Source organism: Gallus gallus, chromosome 2 (genome assembly GCF_016699485.2).
Source record: "Gallus gallus isolate bGalGal1 chromosome 2, bGalGal1.mat.broiler.GRCg7b, whole genome shotgun sequence".
Taxonomy (NCBI): Eukaryota; Metazoa; Chordata; class Aves; order Galliformes; family Phasianidae; genus Gallus; species Gallus gallus.
The window spans coordinates 107,323,723-107,349,527 of NC_052533.1; the positions used below are offsets into that span (position 1 = coordinate 107,323,723).

The window sequence follows — 25,805 nt, forward strand, 5'->3', positions numbered from 1 at the left end:
AGCTTCGGTTATATATTAAATGTAAACTGAAAGGAATGTAAACATATGTATTGTTAATTATAAATAGATAAGTAATGACATAATAGATTAAATAAAAAGTCTTATTCAGATGTATCGGGCGTTTCACATTATCCACAAACTGTCGCATGGTAGAGTAGATTTTTGTCTGAATATGTGAATAACTTGACTTGCGTTTATCTTTTTACTATTTAATAAAAAAATATATGTTAAAATTTGTCCACTTCTACAGGCTAAAATAATCCTTTTCTCTTTTTCTAAGCATTTACTTGCTTCGTTACTGACTGCACACAGGAGCAGGAAGGAAAAGAGATGCTTTAAAAAGTTAATTTATCTTATTCTGTGTGTGCAAGCAGTATCTATGCATGTACATACATGTGCATACCTATGTACATGTAAACAGCATTCTTTTTTATGACAGATTTTCAATTTATGAGTACTGAATCTCATGTAACATCATTTTAGTGCAGCAAAAGCAAAACTTGAGGGATGCAAGAGTTCCCTATGTGTGGCACTGCTGAGGCTGCACCGTGAGAACTGTGTTCAGTTTTGGGCCTCTCACTACAAGAAAGACATCGAGGCCCCGGAGCGTGTCCAGAGAAGGCAGAGAAGTTATGAGGGGTCTGGAGCACAAGTCTGATGGGGAGCGGCTGAGGGAGCTGGGATTGTTCAGTCTGGAGAAGAGGAAGCTCAGGAGAGACCTTATTGCTCCCTACAGTGACCTGAAAGGAGACTGTGGTGAGGTGAGTGTTGGCCTCTTCTCCCACTTCTACTGACGGGACAAGAGGTGATGGACTTAAGTTGTGCCAGAGGAGGTTCATGTTGGATATTATGAGAAATTTCTTCTCAGAAGGAGTGGTGAGGCAGTGGCACAGGCTGCCCAGGGAGGTGGTGCAGTCACTGTCTCTGGAGGTGTTCAAAACTGTGTGGATGTGGCACTGAGGGACGTGGTTTGTGGGCATGGTGGGGATGGGCTGATGGTTGGACTAGGTGGTCTTAGGGGGTTTGTCCAACCTTCATGACTCTGAAAAGAACACTGTACAGCAAAGGCACTGAAGCACCCAGTGCACTTGACTGGGTGAATAGCCAAGTATTCAGGGATGAATCTGCTGCACCATACCTAAAAGCCACCTTGTTTAGATTACAATACCATTTGTTGTGAAGGAAAGGGGAAAATTTCATTGTAGTTCTCAGGGCTGAGCTTTGGCAGCACATGCAGTGGTGCTGCAGTGGTTCTGCTGACTTTGCAGGGGTGTGAGCTGGGGGAGGACATCTCAGTACTATGCGTTGAAGCCACCTGGGTGTGTGCCACCACCACAGGGTCACACTGGGTCCTATAGATACACCCAGGCTGGGGCTGACCCTCTGCACTGCCCCACTCTGGGAGGATTCTGGTAGAGGGGAGCTCGGCACTCCAGCCTGTGGAGCAAAGCCAGCTAAATGGCCTTTCATAGCCCACTGGGGATGTGCGTCTTTGGGCCTGTTCCAATGTGCAACAGCGCAAAAAGGAGGTAATGTGTTTTCCAGTTTAAATAGTTGAAAACTTTCAGACAATTGCTTTGTTCTTAAACTAAACTCTGGTCATCCTCGTGCCATTACCTGACATTGCAGAAATAAACCTGGGACCATACTGCTGTATGAACAGAGCATTTTTATTCTCTTTCATTGTACCTGTTACCACCTCTGATGGTTAACAATTCAATATATACTCTGTGCATTGCATTATCTCTGCTTATACTTGTCTATACATAGACTGTAGTGACAAATTACTTTAAAAAGGAAAAAAAGTGCTCGATTTCCTTTTCAGTTGATGTTATTCTTCAGAATGAGACAAGTGCAGGCAGCTGTGGCAGTTCAAGTTTTATAATTTCATTAACATAATATTTCAAAACACTCTGGTACAGTGCACTGAATTGTGTCAATTCTGTGACCGTTATTTCCAGTTACTTTACAATTAAGTGCAAGACAGAGGGAAAAGGAAAACCTGTCCACAGAGTTCTCCAGTACAATCACTTTCAGCCCAGACATATTTTGGGGTTCTGTATTCATGTTCTTTTCTTGTCAGGACTTCCTCCAGATATTTTTGATGGATGTGTTAAAAATATTGAAATAGGTGAGACTTATACAACGATGAATCTTGAATCTGAATCAATGCTTAACTTCATCAACCAGTGAGATCGCTGGGTGCATGCCTGCCTCAGGCTCACAGATGCCCTTCAAACACAGCATGCACAGGACTGTTTGTAGCATCCTTCATTAAGCAACCATCAGCCTGGCTCTGAGAGAGACCTGGGGAGCACCTCTGTGTAGCCTCATGCATCACATGGGGCAGGGACGGGACAGCCCATAGCAGGGAGGGAGGCTGGAAGCTGCTGCTACTCACTTTCTGACGCGCAGCCTCCCTCCCTCAGCAAAACCCCATGACTGCCTGACTTGAGCATAAGCTTTCTTTGGTCTGTAGCATGATGTTCATTGAGGTGGAGGGGCCCTCGGCGTGCTCATTGGTTAGGTGGAACGTGCATCTTTCCAAAGCACATGGTATTGCACAAGTTCATCTGGGGTTGCTGCTGTGTGAAGGGGGAAAGGCAACACACAGGCTTGTCCCCAGTGCACACATTAAGTTGATGAGTCTAATGTTTAGTGATTCGCTAACTACTTCTGCCCTGCTTCTGGTGGCTGAGATAGTTCTCTGTTGGATACGCGTGCTGATCAGTCACTCATGTGTCTGTGCAAGAAATGTAATAAAGTGCTCCCCTTGGGGCAAGCAGGCAGTTAGTTTGGTTAGTACTGCAGGGCCACGGGGCCCTTTGGCGAGGGCAGCATAGGGAAAGAGATGGAACTCAGATTCCTGCGCCTTCTTCCAAGGCACACAGAAAACCCACGCAGATTGTGGATGAAGTGAGCAGTTTACGTCTGCATGCAAATGGGTGATGCTAAAAAGCAAAAAAGCTCTTCTCAATTCTTGTCTTTGTTGTTTTTTCCATCTTCTAAAACCACGAGAATTCGTATCAGGAACACAAGCAAATAATCACTTGCTTAGCATTTTGCACTGGGAGATGGGGCTTAAAAATGCTTGGAATGTGGCTCGTTTTTCATTGCTTGTTCATGGTTTTGAATGCTGCGTGCTGAGTCGGCCTATCAGCAACCACCCATCGGGCAGTGAAATATGAGCATCTTTGCTGACCGCATCTATCCTCAGCTGGTTACCTTTGTCGGGCACACTGTTTGCTGCTACTTAAGTACCAACGGTGCGCTTACAGGGTTGCTGCATAGAATAGAAGCATAATGGCGAGTTCTTTGGGTATGGAGCCCCTGTTTTTGACAGACGCAGGTCAGCTGAGGCTCATCCTAATGCTGGAGAGGGGGAAGATATGCCATGCCCATAACTTTCTGATCTCATTCTCTTCACGCATTCAGATAAGGCGAAGAAAAGCCTGGGTGTACATAAGCCCTTCAGGAGGCTGCATGGAAGAAATGAGCTGTGAGGAAACAAATATGGAAACAGCAGCAGGCACGGATGTCTGAGTGAGAAGGATGAACCGGCTGGGTCTGCACTGTGGGGTCCCACTGGTGGACAGAGCAGGAAAGGGGTTATAAAACATGGTGGGTCCCACGTGACCCAGCACGGCGGTACCCAGGGCTTGGGGCACAAGGGCAAGGAGGAGGAAGACCAGCGCTTCACATCAGGGATATGGCATTAGTGAAGAGAGTAAATACTGGCAGCAGAACAACCTGGTAAACGCCTCTCTGCCAGACAGGAATTTTCCTCTGAGATGAAGCATTGTTGTCACAGTGGTTTGAGTATCTGGGCTATTCTGTTCTTTGGTTGCTCTAATCAGATTCATTCCACCATTGGTCACATCAGAAAGCTGGAAATCTCATGTGAAGTGTCACAGTCCGATCACAGTGTGGGTGTTCACTCTTGGACACGTTTCTTCAGGGAAAAGATGTAAATGTTGAAGTGTTCGCTCAGCTGCCTCCCCTAAAGACAAACCACAGAGATCAGCTTGGCACACACTCCACAGCTCAGCACCTCTCCTCTTGCGGTCACAGTGGGGAGCACTCAGCCCTGGTGCGCCTGGAGCCCTGTGGGTTCATGGGGACCCTCAGGTGTTTGAGCAAGAGGGCTGTGCTCACGGCTCTCCTCTCGCGGCACACTGATGGGAAGTTAAATTGCTACAGGTCAGATTCACAGATGGTATAAATCGTGGCAGAGCTGGACCCAACCACTCAGTAGTGGATTTTGACCAGGTAACCCCATTCTGCTCCTCACAGACTATCCCACATCGGTGCTTGGGTAAAGTCTGCTACAGTGGCAATATCTGCTGGTAACAGGGCCTCTTTCATAGCCAGGAGGAAAAATCCTCGTGTCCCAACAGCATATCTTCAATAAAAGAATGCTGAGCAAATCCCTTTTAAATGAGGTCTTTGCCATGCAAGATGTTTTATCTGAACACAAAGCCCCATTAAGACGTTTCCTAAGGATTATTTGACAATTCTTTTTAGGAAAAAAAAAAAAAGGGGGGGGGGGGGGGGGGGGCATTAACTGAGAAAAAATGAATTACAGCAGTAATTCAAAGGCCAATAAATGACAAAAATGATACCTGGCAGACACAGAAATGTGCTGGGAAGACTGAATGAACCGGAAAACCATTTGGGTTTCCAGCTTAAGAGATGCTAATGGAAGGCTGTGAAAAGACAAGAAATTTGAGCAGCTGTTTTGCTTGTGGATTCAAAGCGAAGTTCACCGCCTGATTGTAAGAATGTGACATATCTTACGTCCCACTTTACCTTCCTGCTTTTTTCACTCAAATAACCTCAGGAGGAGAAAGAACAAAGATAAGAGGGCATCCATGCCCTGTTGATCAACTACATACAGCATGTGAGGAACCGATAGCTTAACACTCAGACTCCAGGACAACACCCCACCCAGGCAGCACAGAAGCCAGCCCCAGAAGGCCCTCACCCCCACAGTGTGCACAGCTCCCCCCAGCCCCTTACCACACAGATGCCGTAGTGCACGTGTGCAGCCGTGACCAGCGCTGTGAATGCACCCAGCACGGCTTCCTCTGCCCGGCCCAGCAGCCCTGAGATGGCTGCGTAGACCACCAGTGCCAAGGGGAACAGGAACCAGTGCAGCAGCTCCGGCTGTGTGCTGCTCATCTGGCAGATGATGACTTTGCACTGTGGGAAGAAAGGCAGATGGGTGAGAAGTGCTGGGGCAGCCGGCTCAATCCTAACAGCCTGCATCCATTTTCTTTTCAGGTTGTTTTCAACGGGGAAAAATAGGCTAGGCCTCAAAATGGAGCCTGTTTCTACTAAGGAAACTGCTATCGACAGCCTTTGTGCCTCGTTGTCTGTGGTTCTTTAAGGACTTTATTGCAGGTAATTTAAAATATACACTTCTTTCAGGGAGGCAATGTTTTGGCATGCCACACTTTATGAGCTGAAGCCTGGTTTCGCAAAAGGGGAGTTTGTTTGACACTTTGTGCTTTCACACAGCCTCATAAAGTTGTAATCCCAAATCAAATTGCCACCACTTAATCACTGGGAGAGCGCAGTGGTATTCTAATCACATGGCATGGAGAGATATATTCTGGTTCGCTGCGTGTAAGGGAGGGGAAGTAATAGACCTCTTCCAAATTCTACTTTTCTGTTCTAGCACTCCTTCCCATACCACATCACCCAGCTGAGCAGCATCGCTTCCCTGTCTCAGCTATAGCGATGGGCTCTCTGGGATGGAGATGGGGCCTCGGGAAAGGAATCCCACCCAGAATGGCAGAAAAAAATGAATGTATGAGTACATTCAGCTGAAAGCAGATAGCTTCATTTTACTGAGACCTTGAACGGTCATGAGATGAACTTAGCTCAAGATCGGATTGATACACTTAAATACTTGAGCGTTTTACCTGTTTGAGCCTCCTTAGGATTTTTGTCTCATGTACAACACTCCCTTCTGAATGTTAGTAAAGTTTTATCCATTTAAGCTTCATTCCGAATTTGAATATGGTTTAAAACAGATGTTATGCATCCTGAAAGCACTGACAAAATGAAAAACCTTTTCCTGTGCAGTGTTTAAAATCCCACAAGAGCAGCAGTAGCGGTCTGAATGAAATCTAACGATGGGGGAAAAATAATGGCATGAAGAATGTCCAAAAATGAAAGCCTTTCAATAATGCAATATGTAAGTGTCTGGACATAACGTAAACTTATTTATTTGCTTACAGTGAATTATCGGTATGGATGATGAATGTTTCAAGTAGCACCAATTCTACGAGTCTTTTAGGAACCGTTCCAGACGTTGCTAGAGCAATCTCTCCAATTCATGTTATATAGGCTATAATTTCTGGCTGAATAATTGCACCTGTCCCAAGGTTGGATTTCACGTTGTTTTAAATCATTATTACACCTAGTTAAGTATATTACTCAATCCTTCATAAAGATTTACAGTGAGTGTTTGGAGCAACGCAAGCTTAGTGCCTAGCGGGGTTGCAGAACCTCTCTCACCACTCTGCCAGGCTGGTAGCTTTCCTTTCCAGGCCCTTCTGCCTCCGTTTAACCAAAAACGCAGGGAATGCCCCATCTCTCAGGATGGGCTGGATGCCTTTCACCTGCCTTCTTGGGGGAGGCCGTCACACAGGTATGTGCAGAGCAGACAAGGAGAAGCCGGCCTGTCGGAGCGCTGGGGAAGATGCATGTTGCCATGACAACCTCCCCCTGCTGCGGGAACGAGGGGCCGGGGGAGGTGAGAGGAAATGGGGGCCCAGCTTTCGCTTTTAAATGTTAAAGATTACTGCTAATACACATACATTTTTTATGCCCGCTTTTTAAATGTTATACGTTTCAACTAACATACATACATTTTTAATCCCTGTGAGCCTCTCATACCGCAGTAGATGCCTTGGTTCATGGAAAAACAAGGCCTCACATCCAATGCGCTGCACTCAATGCCTTGTAAACTGCAGTCAGTGGCAGAGCTACTGCTTCCAACCCCTGCGATTCTGTGATTCTGTGACTTCTGTGGGACTGATTCCTTAAGATGGGGTTGTCTGATTTGTGACCCTCAGGAATGTACATTTGTAGGAGGCATTTATCAAGCAGCACAATTAAGGTTTTTTCCCATCCCTTGATACAGCTTGTAGAGGAGTGCTGCTTTTCCTTTGGAAATTCCCATAGTCTCAAAGCTCTCTCTCCCAACACAAGGCACTTTGAGAATCCCACTTTTTAAATGGGATGCCGTGTTGCTCAGAGACATGCTGCTGCTGATTGCCTTCCTAACAAGTCAACAGTTGCAATGCTTTAGGATATTTTAGTGCTAGGAACACCTTTCTTTAAACACCTAGTTTAGAGGAACACCTTTCTACCTGGCTACTGCTCTTCAGGCAGGAAGAGAGGCATGAGGCTTTGGCCCTGTGTTACCTGCCATGGCCCCAGTACTGCCTGACTGCCCACACTATTACTTTGCCATGGTTTATGTTACCCCACAGTCACTAAAAGGGGGAACCTGGAAACGGTGTTGATGTGGCCTGGGGAAAGCAGTCCTTGGGTGCGAAGCCATTGCTGTGCTCATGCATCACTTTGTGTCTTTCACTAAAAGCTGCTGCCTGCAGCACGGCCTTATTCTGAGCAGTGAAGAGGAGGTGCAGAACCATCTGATGTGCGTGTAGCACGCTAACAGGAGAGCAGCAGGGGAAGGCTGCAGGCAACCCCTGCTCTTGCTGGTAAATCTGATCCTGCGTTCAGCTCTACTGTACTTTGATTCCTGATGTGCCGGTGCACAGCTGCTACGTTTCTGGAACTGAAGCCTCCTCGGGTTGTTCATAAAACCCTGAGGCGGAGGGCGGGGGAAGAGCCTTCATCCAAATGTTCTTCTGTAGTAAAATAAATGCTGCAGCACTGAGAGCTCCGCAGCCCAGCCAAGTGCTGTGAGGGATTTTGTAAGAAGGAGCGTAGCACGGAGGAAGAGGAGAAGTGTGGGCGATTCTGCTGAATTTTAACTACAGTTTCTGCTCCTGCTGTTTATTCACATAAAAATAGAAATCTCGCTGACACGAAGCTGTCTCTAAATAATACCATCACCACAAACATACTTACAATAACATTTGAGAAAGTAACCCCAACCATCCATAAAAACAATCTTGGCTGCTTTGCTAATATGTTGCCTGGAGATAAAACCACCCAGACTGTAAGAAGCATGAAGAGCAACAGAGGTGACACAAGAGGTAGGAGTCCTTCATACAAAGAATCATTCTTCAGTGTTTTCCTTAAATGTGCTCTGCAAATAAATACAATGATTTTATGGAGTAAGAAAACTTATCCATTCCATTTCCGCACAGTAACTCCAGCCTGAACTCAGCCCGAGAATTCATCTTGCAACACAACTACTTGTACAAACGTGTTAGGTACCCGAGCTTTTAAAGAGAAAGGATAGGATACCAAAGGAACTTATTTCTGGGCTAAAATTACACTGTTTTATTCACATAGCTTCTGGTCAGCTCCACTCTCTCATCACTGTCTGGCAGTGGAACCCTTGGCTTGCACACAGTGAGCTGTGGTAGCTCCGGTGTCATCAAATGCACAGCATGCAAACTTACTGTGAACTCAAAATGTATATTTTTAGATGATTAACCTTCCAATATAAGACAGGAAATGACTTCAGCCAATGCAGAGACAACACAGCTGAGCACATGGCTGGCAGGTATTGCTATTACTTGGATTGAGAGGAGATGTGCTGGACAATCCCGCAGCAATGGCAAAGTGCAGCCTAAAGGCAGGGGGTACCTTTTTTTTGCTAACTAAAAAAATGGAAAATTTGTGATGCGCTGTTTGTTTTTCTTGGATGTTTTAAAGCTGCTTTTTAGAGGTAGATAGTACTAAATCAAGGTAGCGAAGGACTGTATTTTCTGTCAGCTGGGAAAATGGTAGATGTAGCATCAGTACCTTTTGCATCTAGCTTGCATTCTCACTCAGGCAGAACTCACTGAGAGGTTACAAAAGCAGCAGGAGCTTTAATGTACTAAAGTTCACTATCATTAAACTATTTCTTCATACACAGATTTCACACGAGCGATTCTGTGTTTGAAGTGTACTGGGAAATGTCCTGTTTAAAATCGCTGGCTATCTATGTTTATAAAAGCAGCTAGACAAAAGCCAATAAATACTTTCTTCAGTCCTAAAAAGAATATTCTTCTGATAAAATAATGACTGAGAACAGACAGCAGGATGGAGAGAAAGAGCATTACTGGAATTCCTCACCAGCGCATAGCTTGTGTGTGCATCCTTCAAGCAACTCCATCTGGATGTTTAGAATTAGGTGCTCTTCTGCTTAAAGGAGTGATAAAACTTGCCAAAAGGCCTGTGTCAGATGATGACATGAGGAGGCAAATGCTAAGCAAAAGTCCTGAAATGGGTGGAAAGAACATGGTGCTGCCCTCCTCCTCCCAGCCCTCCCTCATGCAAAGACCCTCCTGCCCACAGCTCCACACCGGGGGCGGGCTGTGATGGGGTGAGGGCTTCTTAGGAGCTTTACATTGCTATCTTAGAGTCTTTCCAAAATGAACATGCTAATATTCATTGCCACTAATTCCTTAGGATAGGGAGTGACAGTCCCTCCTCCAGGAAATGCGGGTTCTGAGAGACCCGATGTGACAGGTGAGGGAAATGAGCCAGCAAATACTAGAGGAAGGCAGACAGCATTAATAAAATAGGCCACCGGAGTATAAGCGAGCTGTGTATGAAATCACTAGGTGCAGCAAGCCAGCTCTTAGATGTAATCACAGCTTGCCACCTGCCTAGCCATATCTGATGGCAATTATCTGCAGACTTCGTACAGAGAAGAGTTTTACAGGAGGATCTGAAAGACAATAAACTCTTTACGGAGTGGAGATGATCAGCTACATAATTTTGCTTAAAGCAGGTAAAAGTCAGGAATCGCGTTTGGCTGCAAATAAAACACACTGCTTATCTCTGGAGGGCTTTCATTGGTTTGCCATCCAGGAACAGTGTGAGACTGCCTGAGGAATGGCCAGTGAAAGGGAAAGCAGAGGGGCTACAGACATGGGAAAGAAGCCAGTCAGATGCTGAAAGCTGGACTGAAAAAAAAGCTGCTGTACCACGTTAGGACAGCAGGCTGGAAGTCTACGTATATTTCTCATGTAAGGAAACTATTAAATACACAATTAAATGGGAGGCGGTAGAACTTATTTAATGTTAATTCACTTACCTGTGGATGTTGTATAGTGTTTGTGGAAATGAAAGAAGTAAACTGAAGCCTGGAAGAAAAGAGAGATTGATATGCATTGATTTACAGTCATACCAGCTTGACAGTCCCACATATGACAGAAGAGCCAATGAGCCATTGTAGAAACGATTCAGTATTCTAGTGCTCATCACAGGATGCAAATGAAATTCAGAGGCCTTAGGCAATCACATCACCTTCCTTACTTTTCCAAGGGTTAGCTGCTAGAAGTAGTTGCTGATACAGATCTTCTTGTGCAATGAGTGGCAAGAGCTGGAGGGTTTTTAAAACATGGGATGCCACGAGTCGGTACAATCGGCTGTGTGCAATGCAGGCTCCTCTGCAGGATCCAAGAAAGATCACGGCCCCATTTTGCATGAGCTGCTCTCTGTTCACGTAGAGAGAGACGAGTCTGACACCAAAAGCTTTCCAGTGGAATATATAAGGATAATTAATCTCCAACAGCGCTGCCCACATTAGCGGGGAAATAGTAGGTTTATAGTCCAGTATGCTGAGATTCAATTAATGAGAGGCTTTGCTGAGCCAGTGGCGTAAGTAAGTGAATTAATTTTCATGATACAGCCATCATTTTGATGAGTTGCTTTTTTTAAAAATACAGCTGTGACCTTTCTGGAGCTCAGCTTTAACCAATAAAGGACAAGGAATTTGCCTTTGTTAACTCTATGCCTCTGTGCCTTGCTGCTGCTGAGGACCCAGGAGCTGGCTGAGGACCCGCGTGGTGCCCTGTGCAACACCCCCACACACAGTGCGTTCATCTGAGGAGCAGAGAAGGACTCCAGCAAGAAGTGAGCATTCAAGTGCTTTTAGAAAGCAGCATTAGTCAGCCTAACTAGGTGAGCACGTATGCCCTTCTTTACTCTGTGACACCCATTTTCAGTTTCCTCACAGAGCAATTTGGTTTTGGTTTTCCTGCTTTCCTGTATCATGTACCTCTGCCTGGTCAGTTTGCTGCTCGGAGATGGCTCTCAGCAGCATATATATTTCTGCCTGGCTTTTAGAATATAATACTTGAAGATCATCAAGGGAGCACTAAATGCACACATAATCAATATTTTGTTAGGAGGAAGAATAACACATTTTGCAAAATTTCTGCTTTGCCATTGAAATCTCACATGCACAGTCAGTACAACACACTTCTATCTCATTATTGCAACAATATGTATATACTGCAACTTACAATGCAGCAGGAGCGAGCACAGGAAAGAACCATTTCAAATTACTTTGCACCAGGTCAACGCTGCATAGTAGAATCTCAACAAATGTCGGTGTTTAGCGTTCAGCCCTCATCAAAGACATACCTAAGTCTTAGCATGGCCAGAGTGGCAACGCAGGAGAGGGAAAACTAAAAGTGCAGGGATAGTAGAGATCAGGATTGCTGGAAAACAAATAGAAAGGGATACAATAGATATTCTATTTATGCGGTCTTTTTGATTATCTTTTAAAGAGGAAGAAACAGAGAATTGGAAAAAGAGTCTCCAGCCTGCGAGTCATTTCAGGTATTGCATTTTCATGTGTTTACTTCTTGCTGTTTCTTAAAACAGATGAGATAAAGAGCTCTGCTTCTTTGCCATGGCGGGATCTCTGTATCACACAGCTGAAGGCTGTGCAACTGAAGTAACAGCCCAAGTCTTTCGTAAATGTATTTACAAAATTTGCAAGCTTAGTGCCTTCACAGTGATCTGCGTTTCATGTGCACTGCAGTTATCTATGTTTTCTATTAGGCAGGGAGGGCTGGTTCAATAAAAGCTTGAGTAACGTACAGCAGTTCCAACATCTGCATCACATTAGAGCAGACATGAGACAAAACATTGACTCTTGAGGTTAAATCTAAATTTCCTGCTGCAATCCTGAAGTTTGATTTGTTAGGAGAAAAGCAACCAAGAGGAACAGAAATAGAGACTGGAGCTGGAAATAGAATTCAAAGCCCGATGGTTGCCAGCAATTTGTTATTTTTATGAAGTGCCATTTTAGTTAGAAATAACACGCTGACCACAAACAATCCCCGGGCTGTAGCTGAAAGTCGCTTTTGGATCAGGACAGTTACAGCAGTCACTCCTCTGTATTTTTAGGCACCTTCCCTTTAACAAAGCGAGCGCGGAGGATGCAGTAGGGAAGGCAAAGGGTGTTCCCCTGTTTCTTACGGGATTTTCAAAATTCCATCATTTCCTACAACACGTTGCTCTCCTCGGTCGTCTTTTAGCTAAGGAGGCCTGGCTAGGGGGCTGCTTTTGGTATTCATTAAGTCTGCTTTTTAATTGGCATTAAGAAGCCCTTTGTGCCCGGGAGCTAAATTACTGCTTCCGCATTGCTGCCATTCCCCGCTGGTCCAGGGAACAAAAGGTGCAGCCTGGAAAGCCACCACCAGGCTGTCCCTCAGGCGCTGGGCCAGCTCTGCACTGCCCAAGGGATGGCCTTGGTGCTTGCTTCTTTTCTGTTTTTAATAGCCCATTTTGTTTTAAAATCGTATCAAAGTCAAGCTTAGCGCATTAGAAGTTTTTAACACGCAATAGACGATTCACAGAATTGAGGGGTTGGATGGGACCTCTGGAGATCACTGAGACCAACCCTCCACGTGCTTGTTAAAAAGATCACTGCTGTTGTAGTATTTTTTCAGTTTTACCTTTAATATCTTCCCCAGCTGACTTAAATCCTGAATCCCAAAGGTAAGAAAACAGCTCTGCTCTGAGGGCAGAAATACAGAGCACAGATGGGTGGCACAGATACACACAGGGAATTCTTGTGTCACGCTGGGCATCAAGCCCAAATCCTGGGATTTAGGCACAATCCTGTGCTCAGTCCTGAGCCTTTCAATATCTCGTCTCACTTTTCAGAGAAATAAGCATTTGCAAAGCTCTTCGTCAGGAATTATTTTGTCCACGTTAAAAAACAACTACAAAAAAAAACCCCAAAAACCAACAACGATGCATTCGGGATTACAGATACGTCAGAAATAAAGGCATATCTTGTATTCCGAATGTGAGTATAGATGTGTATAGAGATCTATCTATCTATAAACATACTGATGGTTATGTACGCAAGGACACGCATACTTATATATGTGTGAAAAGGACAGAAAGATAACTCCCAGCAGTTCTAGTCACAACCTCAGATTTCCTTTGGTGCTTTCAAATTCAGTTCCAAAACTGTTAAGGTGTTGTGTTATACTTCTGCATGAATAAAAAACAAAAACAGTAAAAAAAAACCAAGCTAGTGATGGACAGTGCAGTACATTTGTCCACTGTGTTAATCTGACAGTAATGGCAGACTGGCAGTGATGTATTTAAGTTCACTTGCACGAAGGCATCTTAAAGCATGCCCCAAACCTCCTGATGGCCTGAAGGCTGCAAGGCTTATCTTGCATAGCACGGTGCAGCCACCTGGGTGAATTGCTTGTTGTAGAGAAAGGGCGGGTGGGTCCAGAAACAAGCAGCTGGCACTGCTGTCAGCTCTACAAAATGCTCTTTCAGTAACCAGCAAAAAGACCTAGCCTGCCTCAGGTAACCAGGTTCCTGAATTCACCCGACTACGGAGATTCTAAGCAATGCTAAATAAAATAGCTCTAAGAAGGCAGCCAGAACACCTAGGATACTATTATTTTTAATGAAATCCGCTGCTTCAAAGGCAGAGGTATCTTAGCTGTTTATTCTCTCCACGCCTATTTCACTGCAAATTCTTCAGGTGGTACCTACCATCCCCTCTGTCCTCCCCCAAAACAGGGTTTTGGAGCAATGAAACCTCCTCCTCAGTGAAGAGGCCTGCACATGCCTTTTCCTTTGCGTACTGCAGAAGTTTGACTGAGTAAAAATCGACACTTCAACCTCTGAAGTTGCATTTCAACCTACAGTTTAAATACCATCACCTTCCTCCCTTATTCTTCATCAGCTTATTCTTCATCATAGTCAATGCTTGTTTCAAAAGATAGGGATAGCAAATACTTCCTTTTCCACTAGAAAAAAAAAATTAAGATTGAAAATATTGAGGCCTCAATGCAAGCTTGAAAAAATCTTTAATTTTTTTCCACATTTTTTCCACATTTTTTTTCCAAATGTCTTCCACATTTAGAGCAGCCACATCTATAAGGCGTATCTTAGCATGCTGAGCAGTGCCTGAAAGTCAGCTTCATTAAAAGGTGAACTTTCAGGAGCATTTCCAACAGGAGCAGCAGCTTCTTGTGGAACTGTGTGGTTTTCCCACCCATTTCCTGGGAACACAACTCATACTTGGTTGTGCACACAGATAACTGCATGTTCAGTTGTCCAGTCTACTACACAATCACATTTTAATACTATATAAAATTGCAACCTTATAACCACTGAGTAAGTGTAGAAAACTCTTAAACTTGCAATTTTCAGACTTAATTGAGCCTGTAAATTCTGAATGTATGAAGTAATTGAAAGACAGATGAAAAATAAACCTGGACACATCTACGTACCATCAAAGGATTTTACATGACTAAGGGCACTATGTAAACATGAGTACTGCATTCATGCAAAAAGTTGATGTAAGTTTGGGGTGTTGAGCATCTAAGACGCTGAGTATAAAGCAGCAAAGGGATGTGTTTATCGTGCTTACTGATTTTATAGCTTATTTTCAAAGTCTAAGAACACAGCGTGTTGATCTCTTTGAACTGAGCTGCAAGGTAACCATTAGCATTTGGAGGGCTTTAGTATAGACTGAGAAATTAGTTTGTGGATGCAGTTGCTGCTTTGACGTAGTCTTGTTTAAAAGCATGGATGTTTAACTTTCTTTTTCTGCATACAGCAAGAATCGAGCACCTGAGGATCAGTGCCCTTAGTTGAAAACCCAAGGCTGGCCACCAGAAGGTCCCTGCCAGGTGAGTTCCAGTGTGTGACTTTCCTTTTGGGGCTCTCACTGCCTGTGAAATGAATCCACGCCACTGTTACAATCACCATCATGGGATCAACACTATCGGTCAACACCACTGATCAGAGGTTCAGGGTTCACCCCAGCATTTCAGGGTGTAACTCTGCCACCAACCACCAGAGCTCTTGTTTTCTAGGTTATTGTGGCTATTTTGGATGGGTTACTCCAGACATGAACTTCAGTGCATTTTATGTAGACCTGGAGTGACAGATGAGTATTTCACACCCTTTTCTTCAATGAAGCCTTGTACAATCCGTCACAGCAGTGCTTTAATAAATGGTAAATTGGTGACAGAGAAGTAGAAGCCAACTCATGTTAACTACACTTTTAAAACAAGGCCAGGCAGGGCCTGTAGGAGTGATAACATTTAGAAAACATATAACTGAGCATTTAATCACTTAACTGTCCACCAGTGAGGCAGAACAATCAGCTACCTTGCAATGGGAACTATAGAAAATCAGTGCAGAATGACTTACTGGCATGAAGCAGATAAAAAAACATACAATTAATGTATGTAAGAAGAAAAAAAGAAAAAATTCCTTTCATCATCAGAAGTGCATTTAAGCTGTCATTGTGATCAGTGCCTTGCATTGCTATGAAGGCTCTCAGCATCACCAGTTTTCCATGGGGAAGGAAGATGCCTCACTTGCAACCATGCTCCAGAGAAGAGGTAGGGGACCACATCCAGATTGCTTCAGACAGAAGAAATCTGCCTACCTGCTGTGTTGCAGATCTGATGAATGGGTTTATGGGAATAAATGTCCTGTTAAGGGTTGGTCTGCAGGACCTGGAGATATATTCAAATGAATAACATAGCAGGTATGTTTGAACTGTAACACTGATCTGAACCAAAGAAACCCATACTTAACTAAAGGAATGCACGTTTCAGATGATGGCCGTTTGACCATGGCCTTCTAAAATTTTCTTACATGGAATGAAGAGCAGACTGCTGTGTGCTCTTCATTCCATGTAATTAAATTTTAGAAGGCCATGGTTTTAGAAGGCTATGGTTTTAGAAGGCCGTGCTGTATATAACTGCCAGCTGCATGGACTTCTCTGTCCTTCTTCAATCTATACAGTATAGGACATTGTTTAAGAACTGCTTTAGGTGGATAACTGCTTTCTTGGTACTACAGAATTCAAACACTTGCATGTTTCAAATGCGGCTTGGTCTGGTCATTAGTTTTTTTGCTGCTAATGTGTTTTCTTTTATGCACTCATTCCCTATTTCGTGCACTTAAGTAGCCCACAGAAATGAGCAGCCTCAAGGCACACGCGCTCCTTGCAGAGTACAGGACCCCATCCAGTGCACACTGTAGGAAAAAATTCTGAATCCTTTGGCCCCATCTCTAAGAGAAAGTTCAAGTTTCCGATCCATGACAGCTGTTAGTACTCCACTGAACGTTTCATGTTCAAACCTGTCCTTTGAATATCTGTGTCAGCTTTGCCACAAGCTTCACGAGCCAGATCTGGGCACTGCTGCCCACCACGTAGAGCGGACTCAAATGTGCCCCTGGTCTGGCTGGCAGAGCTGCCTGCACCATGTGCCACATACCGATGAAGCACAACATATCCACTCTACGCTCTGGTGATCTCTCAACCACGAAGCCTAGTTCTGCAATGGCAATCAATACTGAGGAGGAGTGGGAACCTTTCTGGGCATCTAGGGGTAGTTTTTCCAACCTGGCTCCCTAAGGAATGAAGCTGATGTGACTGATTGTACACTGCCTGCTCATCTGCATCCCACCATAACTTCTGAGCCCTGTGGTCAATTCTGAACAAGTTTAGCAGGTTGAAAGACAATTCCTGTAAGTTGCCTGGAAACAAACAGTCAAGTAAAAGAAAACAGTTACATGGATGTTTCCAGTGAGATGATTGCAGCCTGAGCTCAAATTTTATTGCACATTATAAAATCTATTCCACACAGAGCTTGTATGTGTGTCTTGAGTATGAAAAAGCTTCAAGCACCTATCACAGGTCATGTAATCGCAATGTGAGACAGAAACCATAATCAATTAGTAATGCTGCTCCTTAAACTACTGACATTTATCTGTCAAAGACAGTCTTTGTATGAAGTCTATAACATCTTTTGGCATCATTTTTGGTATTAGACTGCACGTAGCAAACTGATTGTTTTAAAATGCTTATTGTAAATATTTTATATGGCTCTCGACCTGATAAGGCAGCGACAGGGAATGCATGGTATTTGGGGCATCCTGGAGGGGTGAAAATAAATGATGGGTCTCACCCCAGTGGTGCCCTTTGAAGAGACCCTCGTTAGCCAGATAACGCTATGGGACAGTTGTGGTTAAATCCCGGCGGGGCTTTTGGAGTGTCATCCACAAAAGCTTTGCTGAGAGCAGAAGTAATTAGTTCCAGCTGAGCACACAGGCACATAACTTTAGAAAGGTCTGGCAACTTTCATGCTAAGAGGGGAAAAAAACAAAGGTATTTCTGTCCAGAAGGCAGGATAACATGCTCTGGAAATGGAGAACAGCCTATTTTATTTAGTTTGGTGCTCAGCTAGGTGTGTGTTAGGGGGCATAGGGACTGGAACTTCAGGATGGAATCGCATTCACCGCCTGCAAAAATTCCATGTTCCTATTCGCTGGGTAGCAGAATTCCCACAGAACACTCTGCAGAAGTTTCTCAGCTTCACAAGGAAGGCCTCTGGGGGCACTTTTCAGCAGCCCAAGAGCTGATCTTCCTACAGGTGCTCACTGTGTGCTAGAGAGTTCCCAGGGACGTATGTAAAGCTCTCTCTTGGGAGGTTTTCATAAAGCTTCTAATCTAAACACCGGCATCACTGTGGTTTTTATGTATATCTTTGTGTGTTCTGGCACCTGATAAAAATTGCACTGTGGGGGAGTGAATGTCACCTGGTGATACCGCAGCTGCCACCGAGGATGTGCTTGGAGTGGAGTTCATCCTCAGGTTATATGTGGGCTCTTCTTTTTTTTTTTTTTTCTTTTTCTCCGAGAAACTCCAGGAAACACATCTGGAAAACTCCACTCCTGTGCTCCTTGTTCGGATTTCTTCCCACTATGAAAGGTACTAGCTACAGCCCAGCTGTGCTCAGGAAAGTGACAGCTCAGCGGTTGAACTCCTGTTGTGTACAGAACAGTAAAAGCACAAAACTGCAGGCACGCTGTTGGCCAAGTACTGATGGAGCAGACACGCGGGTTCAATGTTAGAGTGAGCACTGGTGACTCTTAAACGCCATGGGATGGTTAAGGATAGCCAGTTAGGGCTTAATGGCTCCTCTCAGGGTTCTGGGAAACAACCTCATAAAAAGCAGCAGAGGCCCTATTGCATTGCTCTGGGTTTTGAGTGGCCACAGTGGCACTGAGCTGAGCGTGCTGCAGGGAGGTGACCTGAGGCAAACAGGTGTGGCTGAGCAAGGCGTGCTCTGCCCTTGGTGTGGGCTATGCCAGTGCTTTTCCAGTAGGCACAGCGGGGTCCTGGGTTTTACTGCAAGCTTCTAAAAACTATATATCCAGATTTACGGCACGCAGGCTATCCAGTGATTAAACACTTCAAATACTATTGTTGAACTGGGATTCATACCTGTGACAAAGCTGAAGTGCTTTCTGGATCAGAATGATACTAAGTACTGCATACTTTACACCTATATTACAGGTATGATTCAGCTGCAAAAGTGGCCCTGCTAATGGCACTATAGACAAAGCGCAAGAAACAATATTTTTAAAGAAATGTTTTGGCTCTCAGTTATGTCTCTTCAGCTTGGGACAACGATGGAAGAAGCACTCATCTCCCTGCTTATGAATCCAGCCATGCAACTGTACTACATCAGACGGAAGCAGTCCTTCTTTCTAAATCTAAAGGAACATTCCATCAAACTTCGCTTTGCAGTAGAATATGAAGAAAGATGCTCACTTCTGTGGATTTTATCACGCTGATGTGCTTTCCTAGCACAAATCTTCCTAATACACTGACTAGTTTGAGTTAAACCTTCACCCATGACTTCCCAAGTGCATCCAGCTCCTCACTGAGGCGGCTGTCATGTGCCTTGACAAGAGGAGCAGAGATGATGTACATAGCGTGGATGGAGCTCTGCACCTGCAGGCCCCAGCAGCATGGCTCGCACAGAAGCCAGCACCCATCTCTGGCTCTGCAGCACGGCTCCCAGAGCACACAGAGCTCCTTCTTCCCACCAGAGGGCATTTCCCAACTGCACACGGCCAGATTGATCCTTGCAATGCCTACCAAAAGGGCAGTCACTGTTTTTGCCCTTCCCTTTCTTTCTTTTTCTCTGTGCTCACAAAACAGTCCTGACAAATAACTAGACTGCTCAACCTCCGTCACACAGGGTCAGTTTTAGATGCTGCAGACATCTCTGCAGGCAGGTGTCAACATGAAGCTGTGCAAATGCAGCAGGTTCAGAAGCACCCCTGGAAGCACTCTGGCAGCCCCTGGCTGGAGATGGAGCTGGGTGATGGCCTTTATTCAAGTCCTCTATCTGGCTCAAGGCCCGAATGCATTTCTGTCTGTCTTGCCTGTGCCAAACCCTATGTCTTGTGCCCTCTTGTCATTACTTGTAAGTTCATATAGAAATCCTGGAGAAATGCATTTGCTAATGTTGTCACCTTCCAATTAACACACTGAAGCATTCCACGCGCACACCTTTGTAGCTAGGACCGCTGTTCTAGCTCATTGCAATGTAACTCATGTACTCAGTCTAGCTATAGCAGCTGGAAGGTGCTCTTCTTACTTCAGGATACACTGACAGTGTCAGGCAATGAGCAAATTGGTCACTGCTGTGTATGAAAAATGCATACCTCTGGTCTGAGAGTAATTCTAAACACAGAGCTTAGAAACCATCTACAGCTGTGCCTCCTACCGCTATTTAAATAATACCTTTCTTCTTTCTGTCCGTGATGTTTTGGATCATAGTGCGCTGCAGGCTGACCTACTGATCTTTTATCAGATATAAATGTGAACAACATTTTACCAGACTGATATAAGAAGTCTGTGAGCGTTTGAAAACAGTCAGTAAAGCACACTGATCTGCATGTGTAACTAAGGAACAATTTTTGTGTTATTTGTATACAACAGATATGAATTCAGTGAGGAAAAATGTTTCCAGAGTGGTCTGCCAGCTTAAGTTTACCAGTAAGACTCCTATTAGTCACCTCTATTCATGTCAGCTTGGGACTGGCCAGCGCTTACAAAAGGAAAAAGAAATTTATGGGCAAAATAAGGAATTATCTAATCAAAGGAATTAAATAACAGTAAAGTTCTCCACGGATCCAGGCACTTACCTATAAGCAAGATTACTAATACGTCTGTAATGTAATAACCAAACAGGAAAGGCTTCTGCCAGACTTCCACACCAACAATGCCGGTGAGCAGATATGCTGTTATTAACACCTACAGAAAAAAAGAGATAACATGCTTTTAATCCTTTCCTCCTAAAGGCACAGAATTTTGCTTACCATCTCAGCACAAACAGAAATACAGCCCTGCTCCCCACCTGGTGCCGGCTGCCAGCAGCCCTGCCAACCACTGCTAAATCTGTGCTGTGTGGTTCAGTTCCCTGAACCGTTCTGGACCAAGATTAACAGTGAGTTATGAAAAGTCATTGTACCTCTAAGTCCAAGCAGTCTCATTACATGTAATGCCGGTGAGGAGACCGGAGATTCACTTATTTATTCCCAGCTAACACTTGGTAACTTCTATTTTTTCCATTCAGGACAGCTTCTTTCTCTGGGATCACAAATATTTTCCAGCCTTAACATATGGTAGATTTTACTATCTCTTTGCTTAGCTTATTTTTTTGGTTAGATGTCACTATATTTGACTTCATTCAGTTTTCTGTATCTAGATTCAAGGCTCTTGCCCTATCATTACGCAGATTTTAAATAGTTTTATTGAATGGGGCATCATAGGACTGAATGTGCAATTGCCTGTGCGAGAACCAGAAGGGGAAGAGCAGGCACTAGAACAAAAGTTGTGTCTTAGGACTCGGAGAAATACTGGTCTAAATGAAGGATGTATATAATGGGTTTTACAACCCACTACAACAGAGGTAACGTTTGGCTCCCTAAGGAAACTGCATTATGTTATCCATAAGACATGACAGATGAACTCTTAGCTCCATCAAATCTGAGGGCAAAACTCCAGCTGGCTTTGACAGAGCCTGAATTTACCCTCACACGTTGCACTCTGAACAGATATTCTTGGCGAGCAATAAAAGAGGAGCTTCGGTATTACCCGCTATTACAGTCAGTATTTTTGGCAGAACACTCACGGGTATCACTGTCAGATGTCAGCACACCTCTAGGAACGGAGCGCTGAGGCAACGCGGCGTGTGGGGAATCCCCCACCCTGGGACTGGGGGATTCAGGCTGAGGATGTCTCTCATTTAACAGATGTTGTGGAGGAGGAACACTCTTTGGCTTCAATTCTTTGGTATTTTGGTTTCTAGAGAATTGTAACCAAGTCCCTGCTATGACTGGAATCGGTAGGAATAACTGCTGTGAATTAATTGCAGCGCTCTCTAGGACTTCTTTTAGAAAGCTGGGCAATGAGAAGCTGGCTGTGTCCCTCGGTCCAAGCTGTGCTGGCAGAAATTGAAGACTGTCAAAATTATTAGACAGAAACTAAGCATGCTGAAAAGCTGTATGTATTTTAGGCTATTTTAAAGGGCACTGGAGGTTAAAAAATTAATAGTTAAAATGCACAGCGGTGTTCCTAAGTGCAACTGTGTAATTCTACCTAAGAAAGACAGACAGCTTTTTACTGATCGGACTTAGTACTTCTCATATATCAAGCTGGTGACGAGCAAATAAACATCATTACAAACTTCTGTAAAATGAGAAGTCCAAATAAAATAACAGAAGTAAAGGTTGAATTGCAAGTGAGTGTCAGACATACAAAGTACTGGTAGGTTAATGCGTTTTGCATACAGGCTCATCGACTATGCTGTACCATACAGGAAAGAAATACAAACATTTTCTCATCTTGGTTGAAAACATACTGGATACACTTATAAATTTTTATGATTCCACGAAAAAGTGACATTAATTGTAGTGCAATATTCAGTGTCACCAGCGTATCACAACAGTAATAATTGCTCATGCCTTGGCATACTTTCCATTAACACAGCGCTCACACTGAACATGTAGGGAGTGCAGTCACATAAATGGAAGTTATACACTGAAAATAAATAGGGCATTTTCCTAAAATATTACAAGTTAATGATTTCCCGCAAGTGATTTCACTTTTAGCTGCAGGATGATGTGCAATTTTTCAATTTTTCCTTTTTTTCCCAGTATTTATTCTTTCAATACATAGTTGGAGGTGGCATAATTAGCCTATAAAAATCGTTTCTTCTGTGTGTTAAAGAAGCTCGTTTTGCATTTGGACACACGGTATGTGGCAGGTGAACAACAAAGCACACTCAGAGATTAATTAACCAGGTAGCATTCGAGTGGAATCATAATCAAGTGGCTCAGAAAGAAGGGATCTGACGCAGGATGTGGGCTTTTCCCTCTGCCCGTGATATCACCTTGCTCCCACTATATCTCACAGTGCTCAGAAAGATGCCACAGCCTCCTCCTTTAGGAACCAGGCAGGAGGAGAAGCCATCATGGTCCTTCCAACAATATGACACAGAATCAGTGAATCATTTGAGTTGGAAACTGTCAGGATGACACGGTGCCAAGAGGCTGCTCCTGTTCCTTTCTCTGCTTGCAGAGGAGTAAGCACAAGGCAACCTTGTGCCCTGCTCTTTGATGCTGAGCCCACCAACACTCAGCCCTCCGACTGACTCTCCTTCAGACTTATCGAAGCTGTATCTCAGGTTTACATGCCACAGTTCCCCATAAATGGCTGTTTGCTGTAATCAGAGCTAATTGGAGTGCCAACTACAGCTCAGCCATTGAAATTAGGTTACCAGTTCTGATGAGTCATCAAATCACAGAAAAATGTGATCAGCAAAAGTTCCACAAATGTCTCTACTCGTAACGAGAAAGCTTTTCCCAAGGAACAACAGCTCTTTTAACACCACAGTTAACACAGAGCCAGTCAGAGGACTGCCCATGTTTGTTATACGCAACAGAGCTGACTCAGCAGCAGTGTTCTGTTCAGGTTGGATATTAGGAAAAATTTCCCTTCCAAAAGAGTGGTAGAGAGGTTTGGAGCTGGAATGGGCTGCTCAGGGAGGGGAGTGAGTCATCACCCCTGGAGGTGTTCAAGAAGGTCTTTTCCGACCGCGGTGATTCTATGATTCTGCGATTCTATGACTCTAAGTCACTTATCTGCACACTTATATTAAAAGCAGTACTTCCTGAGCTTTGTAATGATAATGAAGTCCAAAGTTCCTGGATGCCATGCACTTTAAAAGCTAGAGCAGAGGACCGGACCACCTGAATTTCTGGCATGCCAACGCTATCGCATCATACTGCCAGTGGAATCATTTAAGACAGAGCACACAGGCATGCTCACGCAGCAGCTTGGCTAGGAATGCCATGGAGGAAATCGTGAACATGGGAGCAGCCTGAAAACAGCCTGCAAGTGCTGCCTCACCCTCTTCCTCTGAATGTGACTGTGGCAATATCTGGTGGATAACTTGAGGGGAAAAAAAACAAAGCATCAAGAGGAGCATTTTCTTTCTTGTCTCTCATTAGCCATTTGCTAGTGTCCTTGGTATCCAGTCACTGGAGGTGTTCAAGGCCAAGTTGGATGGGGCACTGGGCAACCTGATCTAGTGTCTGATTTAGTGGTTGACAACACGGCCTGCAGCAGGGGGGGGCTGGAACTGGATGATCTCTGAGGTCTCTACCAACCCAAGCGAATCTGTAATACCATGATTCTATGAAGAGTGCACCCATTGTATGACACTGCTGGACCAGTCTGCAAAACAAGAGCAAGGCAGTGTCTATCACAGAATTGAGGTCTTCCCCTGGACTACTTAGCACAGCCAGAAAAAAATACATATGGGTCCTTCTGGTGTGCACAATCCTTGGTTTGAACTACTGTAAAAAATACTACCTCGATCTACACGTTACATCCTGCGCTTTTGCTCACGGACAACCACAACTACAAAAGCTGATTTTTACAGACAGAAAACCACCACTGTTGATGACTGTGCTATTAAGCATAAAAACATCCTTACATTTATATGCTTATTATTTTGACTGTAAGCAAATCATCACAGAAGTTGCCAGAAAGAAAGCACACAGGACAACAATTCCGCATCAAAGGGGAAGAGGAAGTAACACTTGTTAGCACCTTGCATCCAAGATAATCAAAATAGTTTACAAACTCTGCTGAAATTAAACCTCACCACAAATCTGCGAGGCGGGGAAATGTTATTACATTATTTCCCAGATGGGAAAGCTGCTGCAGGGGCCCAGGTCACTGAAAGGCACCGGCAGATTTAACAGTACTGCTCCATTAGTTGAGATCCGCTCCCACATTTAAGTACTAATACAGTTCCGATGATGTTGAAATCAAAAAGATCTTTCTAAATGCGCGCATATTTATCTGCAGTGCTCATCCAAGCAGCAAGTGAAATTGGTTTGAGCACAGCCGTTCCTCTCTGGCTGAAAGGACTTCAGTGAGAAGCCTTGCACAGATACGGCAGAAACGCGCAGACCAGCTGGCTGCCTAATGTCGGAGTGCCGAGCCAACTGCTTCTCCCAGAACCTATTTTCTAGGAGATGAAACAGATGCACCACAGCTGGACCACCGTCTCCGAGCTGTTCTCAAACCACTGGATTCTGATTATGTTTACAACAATACATCTGCAGCCGTTAATTCAAATACTATATTTCCATTAACACACATATTTGAATGTTTGTCAGATTTCTTTTCAATTATGTCTCGTTGGCTGTACCTTTCATCCCATGCCTGGGACAGGAATCTCAGAAGTCTGGGAGTTTGCTCTTCAGGCTGCAAGAGCCTGGCTATCTCAGAGACTAGCCAGCCCCAGAATCTGTGCATAGGGCCCTTGGCAGCACATGATGCTGCTGCCACTGCTACCATTCATTTGTACAGTGAGGTCACTGCAGCAAGTGGTGACCTCACTGGTCATGTTTGTGAAGATGTCCACCTTGTGGTGGGGCTGTAAGCTGGGCAAGAAGTCGGCTGTGAACTGGCTGTGGACTGATATATTATTCCCGTTTCTGAATCATGTTTACATCATTCCCAAAGAAGAAATCTAATGTTTTTCAAGGGTGGAAATCACCTGACAACAGTTAATGCTCACTGAATAGGTACCATGCTGCTCATATTACCACATTCAGTGTAACACTTAGAAGAATTGGTCAGGTCTAGTAATGTACACCTGTGTAATTACTTTAATAAACACTGTTTGGACTAATTTGCATAGTGCCTCAGAACCTAGTTTTGGTGGGAAAATTGCTTAGGGCTTTGGAGACAACAATTCTTGTTAATTTCTCAAATCAAATGCAGTTAACATTCTCACGCATGCCATCCAGCTGCTAGGCTTGCTGCAAGTCTTCTTTTTCCTACAAGGCAATGAATCCCCGATGCTGACAATTTGCTTGAGAATGGCCTTTCTTTGCAAATGCAGGACTTTTTTTCTGAATTACTTCTAGGGTTATTCTATTTCACATTCAAACTTTCAGCCAAATACATTTGCCTTGAGCTATGGTTT

General features: G+C 44.2%; 1 protein-coding gene and 1 long non-coding RNA gene across 3 annotated transcripts in view; one reads left to right on the forward strand and one right to left on the reverse strand.

The window, feature by feature from the left end:
* Window positions 1–1,649: 1,649 nt before the first annotated feature.
* SELENOI2 (selenoprotein I 2) overlaps window positions 1,650–25,805 on the reverse strand; it is a 49,470-nt gene continuing 25,314 nt past the window's right edge. The window contains exons 6-10 of the mRNA XM_015282646.4: window positions 20,443–20,551; window positions 10,241–10,289; window positions 8,113–8,293; window positions 5,020–5,202; window positions 1,650–4,000 (exon numbers count right to left, since the gene is read on the reverse strand). Coding sequence (XP_015138132.2) covers window positions 3,935–4,000; window positions 5,020–5,202; window positions 8,113–8,293; window positions 10,241–10,289; window positions 20,443–20,551 — 588 coding nt within the window. The 3' untranslated portion in view covers window positions 1,650–3,934. The remainder of the gene's footprint in view (window positions 4,001–5,019; window positions 5,203–8,112; window positions 8,294–10,240; window positions 10,290–20,442; window positions 20,552–25,805) is intronic.
* Window positions 9,696–25,508, forward strand: LOC124417693. 2 transcript variants are annotated; one of them, XR_006937025.1, is made up of 2 exons: window positions 9,696–11,109; window positions 11,721–25,508. It is a non-coding gene; the product is annotated as an uncharacterized LOC124417693 (long non-coding RNA). The 2 variants fall into 2 exon arrangements; XR_006937026.1 differs by having other exon boundaries at window positions 9,696–11,061.